The following is a 10,147-nucleotide window of genomic DNA, read 5'->3' on the forward strand; positions in this document are numbered from 1 at the left end:
CAAAAAAAAAAATTCGCTGTTCGTTAGAGAGTAATTAAATTTCACTAAGCAAGCCATGATTATTTATAACGTCCTCTGGACATTATAAACTATCACGTTTTTTCTAAATGTCAAATTTCTGTCATTTTCTTTTTCATTATCGATATTTATTTATTTATTTATTTTTCTGTTAATAAAAATTTCGGCATCACATGACCAATTTGGTGTGCCCTTGGGTGCGATATAATTATATAAATATTCATATATATGACTTCCTTCAAATGGCTTACTTTCATTGGGTTTGTATAATATTCATAGATAGACTTACTTTTATTGGGTTTGTAGAGTAACAACTCGGCGAGCATCACATGGCCATGTCTTTGATTTCCCATCAAATGAAGCAACACAAGATAATGAATAATATATACTCCGAGTTATTTATGTCGTATCACATGGTCAGTCTGGAGTGCAGATTGGGTGCGATATAAATATTCATAGATATGACTTCCTTCAAAAATCAGTTTTTAGTTTAGTAACTGAGATTATAGAATTCAAAAATCAATTTTAATTTAGTGACTAAGATAATATTTTCTATGTCAAAATTGCCGATTTAAAGGTCTTCACCCAACTATGATTTAGGTTTGGACTTGTTAGCATTGGAAAAATCAACATTTAGGTCTTGTTCGGTAGTCAATGATTTGATGGGAATAAACGGTAATGAGGCATTTCTTACCATTAGGTGTTCGGCAGCTAAGGATTTTTCCAATTAAATTCCTATGATGTTCCCATACACTTCACTTTTTCTCTTTCAAAATCATTGTTTTAATAGGATGAATTAAATTGAGTCAGAGATCATTTTATTTTTCTCAATTGGAGCAGCAACAGCTGCTATAAAGACCAAATAAGTTTTGTTGTTTCTTAACATGATTATACTATTTTCTTAACATGAAAATTTTGAATGCTTCTTAACTTTCTGTGGTATATAATAAAAAACTAAAATATATATTTTATCATTTGTCAATATTGTGATTAAGCTAATAGTCTAAAATTATTAATATAAAAATTCAAATATAAGACAAAATAAGCCTATATGCAAGACATCCTAAGAAATATTTAGTGCATTTAAAAAAAAACAGTTAGTTTTTTTTACAATATTTTAATTTAAGAAATAATAATTAATAAATATTATCATGTTATTGTTTAATCATTTTATTTAATTTTATTAATAATTATTAATAAGTATTATTGTATTGCTATCAAGTATTTTAGAAACAAAAATAAGATTTCTTACAACTATTCCCACGGTACAACTGAACACTTATTTCAACATATTCCCATAATCAATTCTATATATACCGTGTTCATGGGTTCCCACTTTTTCAAAAATGGGTTCTTATCCCCGTCAAATCCTATCCCGTGTAATCCCGTGACAAACGAACACGCCCTTAATTTTTAGTTACAAAAGATAATTTCCTTTGTATAGAAAGGTTGTAAGTTCAAAATTCAAGTAAATAATCTTTTATAACCATAAAAAAAATAGAAGACTAAACTTCTTTCTCAACTTTTATGGGTTGGTATAATAACAAGAGTAAGGCTAGGGTGTGCATTGCATGCTCACCCAATAAAAATTTTCAGTCATTAGATTCATCTAAGATTAGTGCTATTATAAATTAAGCATATGCTCAATAATTTATCTCTCTCCATTAAGACCTTTCTCTTCTTACTCCGTCCCACACTTCTCTACTCTCTCCTTCGCGATTATGCTAGCTCTCCCTTGTGATTTCACCTCTCGATGCTCTCTCGCCGAGCAAAGCTAGGGTTTGTCCTGCGAATTCAAAAACCCTAATTTGCTACCATTGGCATCATCAGATCGGGTTGAAGTTCGGAAACCCTAAATCTACCCTCACCTTCATCCTAGCTCGTACCTCGATTTCAGAAACTCTAATTTTTGAGCCGTCAAATCCATGGCCTCTAAGTTCTCAACTTAGGTAAGCGTGCTCTCTCTCTCTCTCAGTTTTGTGTGGTATAGATACCACAACCTCTGAGTTCTCAACCTCTAAGTTTGAGTTTTGACTCTATAATTATTTGTGATTTTTTTTTTTGCATAGCTGATTAAATGATTCTTCATTTAATTAGAACAAAATGTGAAGATTAATGCACTTTGGCTCCATTTCTCCTTAGCCTAGTGTATGATTTTGGCTTAGCAAAAATAAAACCACTCGTTATTGGTTGTTCAGATCATAATAAATGACATATTTATAATTTTTAAACAATCTTGTTTGGTTATGTTTATGGCCGATTGACATCTAGATTGTTCTAATGAATATTATAATAAAAAATTGATAGCTAGTACACGGGGGTTTAGAAGCTCTGTTGCATGTTTCATTCATTTTTTTTTATGTTGATGTGCATGATACCAACTGTAGGTTTCATTCATTCTTTAAACCTGAAAGCTGTACCGTACCGACTTAATACATGAAGAATGGATGTTGCACGAGCATTGTTATTTGATGTGCCCTCAAGTAGCATGATTCCGTTTGAGGAGTCCTTAGTCCCTACTGGAGATTTAGATGAAGATATATATAGAGATCAAGGTAGGTTTCATTGGTACTGAATCTGAAATTATAAATGATGTTTAAATAGTCATTTAAATTTTATAATTTGATGTATCTTTGTATTATTTTGATAGGAGCAACTTGTTGACCCTTATCCTGAAAATGAACAAATCGAGGAAACATTGGACCAATGTTTTGAGCCCTTTGTTGACCCTTGTCCTGAAAATGAACAAATTGAGAAACCATTTGTCACACCCCAAATCCACCGGGTGTGACAGCCTGCCGCGTGTATCTATCAGGTGTCACATATACACGCAAGGCAGTGGATCTTTTATATGCATTACCAATATCCTCATTCGCTGCGTCCGTGTAATGAACCTGAAAATAATCGGGAGGGTGGGGGTGAGAATAAATCCTCAGTGCGAAATTTGCCACAGTTTAGATTATTGGACTTGCAATCAAACTCTATATTCAAAAATGAAACCCAAACAATAACAGTTCAAACAGATATATATTCATAAACATAAATAACAGAATGCCAATGCACGACAACAGTTAAATCAACCTGCAACACAGTTTACGGAATTTCCAAGATGAATTTCAAACACAACATATATTTTGGCTTAACTCGATTCATAACTCAGTTCATTAGGGCTTGTAGCAATTACAGATGTTCTTTCGAGCCGAACCTTTATCAAACCCACATCTGTAGGGTTACTGACACCTACAGATGGCCAACCGCTGGACCCTTTATCTGACACCCATCTGCAATCGCTTGGCTTAACAGTTTATTAAGGTCTGGTTTGAATCATATAAAGAAAATCCTTTTTAGAATCGTTTTCAATATTCGTCATATTCAATCGACCGTTCAAATGCATTAACATGTAGGAAAATGCCACAGATCCATAGACGTTACACATGTCACCCACGATTTCCAATCACATCTCATAACATAATCACCCTCCCTCGTCCCAACCGGTACTGGGAATATCGAGGGCCATTCACCTAAGGCCATTTAGGATCCTGGGAATCCAAGTCAGCATACAGCCCGACTTGGCAAATTCATTGGATCCAAGTGCTTAACTTCGTAAATCCATTCACATACATTCACATACACAGCTCGTGGTGACTTTCAATCAAAATCAGATCACAATAGATCAACATAACCTATAACCATACCAGCATGCAAATCATTCAATTCAGATCAATTCGAGTTTAATTTAATTGGGTTATGCAAATGCTCTACGCAATTCAGTGATGCAATCAATGATATTCAACATGACAAACGAAAACACAGTTTAATTCCTGAAAATAAAGTATCAAACAAGTCCAAGAATCCCGCACCTTATTATGACGAGCGTACCGCTTAATTTAAAGATCAGGCGTCTCGAATTGCCTCGCGAAATCTGGCTCGACTGAGCCTACACCTATATTATACGATTACTTGGTTTAGTTCGGTTACATTCTCAAAACTTAAATTCCAAAAGCCGTCTTTCAATTCGTCAATTCTTTTATACCTTTCGGCTCATTTATAATTATTTTAATTCAAGTCTAATTTAATAAGGCCCAAAACAATCAATCATTTCAATTCGATTCAAGTATATCCCAAGGCTTGTATTTTGCACAAAACAACCCTCAATTTAATTTATTTACATTTCAGAGCCATATAGGACTTCATAATATCAAGCCATGCATATAATATGTCACACCTATAATCACCCTCAATCTGGATTTAATTTAATAACAATACATCATTATAAATAAGAACACGGTTTATCAGTTATTATTTTATTTGTTTCCTTTATATTTATTTTAATCTAATAGTCTAAAATCACGTCCAATAAATCCACTCCAATTCATATTCACTCTGACAATCCATATATGTACAGTCCAGATCATTTTAAATTAAAACAGTCCAACTCTAATCTAAATTTTGAGATGCATAATTCATTTTTGAACTATGTTATATTTCAATTTCAACAATTCAGTCCATGTAACTTCAAATAATTAATAAACTAATAACACAATTAAACTGATACCAACACTTAGAATATTTAAGGTGTTCAATACCAATTCAATATAATTTCACATATGGCCGGCCACCATTTCAAACAAATCATTTCTTACATTTTAGCCCCTTTAATTCATACAAATCACCATGGTTCTATATTTTACAATTCCGACCATTAATAAAATCATTTTACAATATAACCCCTTATACTTAATTTATTCGAGCAATTCGATCGAGTCGGGAAAATCAACAACCCGTACTCGAAAATTAACAAATTCACATCCTACGACATTAATCAATTCATCCAGACACAATTCAAGAAGTTTATAATTTAATTTAAAATTTAACCGAAAGAGAGGATGTCAAAGGAGAACGGTCGATTTCGAGGGTTTCGTCTCGCTCCGCCTTGCAGCTGTCTCACTTGAGCACGAGCAAGCACCATAGTACCCCAAGATAGCACCAATCGAACACCGAGACGGCACCAAGCCTAAACCCTAGTTTCTAGGGTTTCACGGGAGGGGATGGGAGGCGGGAAAAGAGGAGGGGCAGGGGTTTCGGCCGGGTCTGGTGGGTCAGACCGAGAAGGAAAGAGAAGAGAGAGTGGAGCGGCGGCGGTGGCTGGCCGTTGCAGCGGCGGAATGGGAGGGGGCCGCCCTGTTTTTGGCGGAGAAGGGAGGAGAGGGGGCGGGGGCTGCAACTCTCACGGCCAGAGAAGAGAGGAGAGCAAGGGGAGCGGTTTCGGTGGGTTCGCCGGCGACGGGAGAGGGGAGGGGCGGAGCCCTCTGGCCTTGGGCGTAGGAAGAGGAAGGGGACGGAAAGAAGAGGGGGGGGTTTCTGTTTCTGTCACGGGTAGAGGGAGAGGAGAGAAAGAGAGAAGGAGAGGGGTTAAAGGGGCTGCATCAAGATTCGTGCTGGGTTGAAATCCAAAGGTTCAAACAAATCAGAATTTCATTATGGTCTCCTTTAATTGATTTAAAATCTGTTTCTCCTATAAATTCGAATCGAATTTTCGTAAAATTTTACAATTAAATTCGTATGTATATTTCGGACCTTTATTTGTCAATTTAAAATCTAAATAATTCGTTATCAAACAATATATATATATATCAAATCAAATCCTAAAATTTCATAATTGAATGAAATTCGTAAGTTTTATATTAATCTTATTGGCACAATAATTTTGTATATTTATTCTCCTAATTAGAACTCAATACAACTATTTATTTTATGTTTTAACCCTCTAAATTTTAATGTACATAATTTTATGATTCATTTATATTTCAAAATTTTAGTTTCGTTTTAGTTAATTAGACTTTTTATTTAAGCCAATGATTGATTTATCAATTTAAATCATGTTTTAAATTTCAGAATGTAACACCATTGGACCAATGTTTTGAGCTCTTTGTTGGTATGGAGCTCGATAGTATTGATGCTGCTTACGAATTTTACAACAACTACGGGTTCAAAACTGAATTTAGTATTCGGAAAGCACAAAAGGGAAAAGGGAAGTAGAGATAAGTTCTCCGCCTGAGCTAACAAAGAATGTTATTCAAATTTCTTACTTTGTTATTCAAATTTCCATCCACATTCAGCGCATTTGCGAAATTTATAATAGCATGAATCGTAATTGATCGAACGGCTGAAAATTTTTGCTCATAGAAAGGACTGGATGAGCATGTCACACCCTAGCCTTACTCTAATAACAACTCGGCGAGCCCTTAATAATTCCTTTGGTGTCTTTGACTTCCCATTCAAATGAAGCAACACAAGAGAATGAATAAATATATAATCCGCGTTATTTATGCCGCATCACATGGCCAATCTGGAGTGCTCTTGGGTACGATATAAATATTCATGGATATGACTTCCTTCAAAATCAGTTTTAAATTTTGTAACTAAGATAATAGAATTTAAAAAGCAGATTTTAATTTGGTGACTAAGATAATATTTTCTATGTCAAAATTGCCGATTTAAAAGTCAGGTGAAATATTTCTTTATAATAATTTAAAGATCTATCCCAACGATGTTTTAGGTTTGGAGCGGACCCAGGATTTTCATCAGGGGGCAAAAAAATATCGAATCAGGTTTAAATAACTTATCGGATTTAAACCCATTAACTAATTGGGTATTCGATAAAAAAAAATAATGTTTTGACTTATATTTTACAATACCCCGACTTATAATTTCTAATCCTATAACTTATAATTAATATTACTAATCATAATTCAAGAAATTTATTTTGATTTTAACACTAAATTTAACCCGAATTACAAATCAAACTTCCAGAGGGAGACAAAAAAATTTCCAGAAAGAGGCAAAGTCGATCGGTACCAATAGATCACTACTAAAATTTGAAATCCAAGGGGGGCGGCTGCCGAATTCGTATCCTCTGAGATATCTCAAAGTTTACGTGACTTTATGGAAAATTCCAACCGTTTAAATGCGTTCTGCACGAATCTCAAAGCACACATAATACTGACCCCCTACATCACCCCCGAATAGGCACCGGACACGTCGGTCACGCAAAAATTGAGATATCTCAAAGAATATGCACTCGTGGCTGCCCCTCCTTGTGCTACAGTAGATCCACCTCTGGGCTTGTTAGCGATCAATGAAGCTTTATTGAGATGATAATCATCTTTTACACTTATATACCAAATGTAATGAAATTCACTAATTTAGATATAGATCAATTTAGATTCATTTTGTTTTCACCTCTTCCATTATGAAATGGCAAGAGACCCCTAATTTTTTTTTTTTTTTAAATAAAAAACTTGAAATGGCAATATATGAAATTAGCAGCAGGAGCATTTCTAATACGGGGTGCCTGAACAAATCAAGTACCAAAATATGAGCTTACATATTTACCAACAAAAAAAAAATTAGGTGTATGGTTTCTTCAAAAAGGAACATAGAATAAAGACCCACACAGATAATTTACTCATCTCATCATGTTAACTAACGTAATATTATTCATGTTTCAGCATCATTGTTTCATAGCAAAATATTAACTCAAGAACTATTTCGATTCCGAAGAAAATCAGACAAGTAAATAAAAAAACCAACATAAAGAAATTACAAGAATCAAGGGAAATATAACACAAAAAGTAAACTTAAAGAACCAAAACAGTTTATTTAATTTAACTCTTGCAGAAAAAAATCATCCGAAAAGCAACTATGCCAACCCATCATTCACATAAAAAGATCATAATAACAAGAAGGGATTTACTAATACATTATTCAATTTTATTTTATGTGCTATCAACCTATGGCGATTCATCTTCATGGTAGAGATATAGACCAAAACCAAACCTTGCACACGCCTTGCAAAAAGCTGTCTCCTCTGCCTCTGCCACTGGATCTTTGTACCGGCCATCATTCAAAGCTATGGTACCAGTTGCTTCTCTGTGTGCCTACAGAAACTTCATTAATTAGTTTAGATAATTACTGGTTATGCAAATTTTCCATACTTATAGATGCAATCAAGCAAGCAGAGAAGGGAATTTCCATTTTTGTGAGAGTAACCAAATATGTCATCAACAGGCTCTGTCAAGTTTTTCCAAAAAAAAATCTGGTTCTCTTGGGTATAAATGCAAAATTACCTCAAGTGCAATAGAGGGAAAAAATATATGATAGGTTAATAACAAGCATTAACCTAGAAAAATGGTCAATTTCTTCATATTAATGTCCATGTCTTAGATAAATTGAAAGCAAACTGGTAGGAATTAAAGAAAAAAAAAAAAAAATGATATTCTATCCAAGGGACTTGCTTCAAGCATTCTTCATTTCATCCAAAGAAAAACACTAAAAAGTAGCAATTAAAATTCATATAAAGTTAACAAAATACCTCTCCATCAGTTCCACGGATTGTGACACGGTACACCACAGAAACACTGCCATTGTCAGAATATTTCACATCTCGCACTTCTCCACACCAACCTGAGAAATTAAACCATTCCCATTGGTTAGAGAGAAAGAAATGCATGTATGAGAAACAAAGAACCATTCATGTGAACTCAACAGCTGAGGTATCTTGATATTGTTTTTTTAGTTTTGGAGAGTTATTAACCTATAATAAGTGAATAATTAAAAACTGAAAAAAAAAATTATATTAAACATTACAAATGTGCACAGATCATAGATTGTTATGTGTTAAAAAGGATCACCTGGGGCATAGAAGCTCAACATTCGGTTGGCATGGTACCTGCATAACCATGCAGATAGACACCAATTACAACCACATAATATTTAGTAATGCAGATATGGTCTTTGAAACATCACCATTTGCCACTTTTGGCATTAAAAATTCAAATTCTCTCAGTGCGATCCTTGAGAATTCTGATTTGTGCCATTTTGGAGCTGATAAAAGGTGATCATTAATTTAGCATGAAAATTTGTAGTGAAAATGCTGATCTATGATTTTACTTTTTTAATTTGTACCAGTTCCAGCAGGAATCAAGGGGCAACCTCACGTGTACTGTTTTAAAAAGAGGCTTTTTGAGAGAAATAACCATGTAAAATTGGCACTAAAATTCTCAATCCTAGAATTTCACTTTTATTCTGTACTCATACAATGGAATGCATCCTTAAAATATCAACCAATGTATATCATACCCCAGCCTGAAAACTTAATTGAAAATTTGAAACTACCTAGCACACCTGAACATCTATTTTTAGCAAATTTAGCAAGATCTGAGAGAACCCGTGTGCAAATTTAGGAACTTTCATGAGTATATAGATAAGTTACCTAAGTAAATGCTATGTTTTTCTTAAAAACTAATATAAAGCATATCATGCCATCGAATCTAAAGCATGTACCATGGGATGGAGGTTTTGTCTTGCGAAATTATATTATCTGGTACGCGCTTGTTCAAATCGCGCAAAATTTCGACCAACGGCCGGGTAATTCCAGTGGTAAGCTTATCCAATGGTACCATATAATTCGAGGTCGGTACCGGACCGGCCGCGCCACCCGATTTCGACACCGATTTGCTCTTGTTGTCCCCTCCGGCGGATGCTCTGACCGACACAACGGAAGGAGCGCAATCGCCGGTGATCCTGCCACGTGGAGCCCATCGGAGAGATCGGATCGAGCAGGGAGAAGAGAGAATGGTTGTTGCTGATTCCATTTTTCTTTTTGCTTTTGCTGATCGATTTGAGAGTTTGGTGGGAAGTCTGGAAGGGAAGGTGGTATGAAGCAGCTTTTGTGAGCAGTGAAATGTTGAAAAAGGATTAGATTTTCCGTGATAATTATAATAAAATTAAATATGTAACGATGTTGAAGTAACTCGATTCAGGTTATTACATTATACGAGGAAAACATTTTAGGGAGCGATAGCAATGTAGAATCGTTCTCCTGCGGTCAAAAGTAATGAAGTAACATATAACGAGCGGAAATTTAATTTCGAAAATGACTTGATTCAGAATAGTGTACAAAATATATGCCACAATATATAATTTAAGTGTGTTGAGTTGGAATTAATTGAGTTTGAGTAGGTATGTGGTAGGTAGGTAACGAGAATTTCGAACATTTCCGTTGGCAATATGTATTCCATCCGGCTCTGTTCGGCGGAAGGAGGCGAATGGGTATAAGAATGGACCG

General features: G+C 34.8%; 1 protein-coding gene and 1 long non-coding RNA gene across 2 annotated transcripts; both read right to left on the reverse strand.

Annotated features, from left to right (window-relative positions):
• Positions 1 to 2,816: 2,816 nt before the first annotated feature.
• On the reverse strand, positions 2,817 to 4,994 carry LOC144563956 (uncharacterized). Its single transcript, XR_013514508.1, has 3 exons — positions 4,894 to 4,994; positions 3,879 to 3,961; positions 2,817 to 2,912 (listed from the first exon to the last, which is right to left on the reverse strand). It is a non-coding gene; the product is annotated as an uncharacterized LOC144563956 (long non-coding RNA).
• Positions 4,995 to 7,552: 2,558 nt separating this feature from the next.
• Positions 7,553 to 9,748, reverse strand: LOC144564263 (DNA repair RAD52-like protein 2, chloroplastic). The gene is made up of 4 exons (XM_078313847.1): positions 9,364 to 9,748; positions 8,712 to 8,749; positions 8,393 to 8,484; positions 7,553 to 7,958 (listed from the first exon to the last, which is right to left on the reverse strand). The coding sequence occupies exons 1-4, from the start codon at positions 9,672 to 9,674 to the stop codon at positions 7,812 to 7,814; spliced, it is 588 nt and encodes a 195-aa protein (XP_078169973.1). The 5' UTR covers positions 9,675 to 9,748; the 3' UTR covers positions 7,553 to 7,811.
• Positions 9,749 to 10,147: the final 399 nt, after the last annotated feature.

This window comes from Carex rostrata, chromosome 13, assembly GCF_964058835.1.
Source record: "Carex rostrata chromosome 13, lpCarRost1.2, whole genome shotgun sequence".
Taxonomy (NCBI): Eukaryota; Viridiplantae; Streptophyta; class Magnoliopsida; order Poales; family Cyperaceae; genus Carex; species Carex rostrata.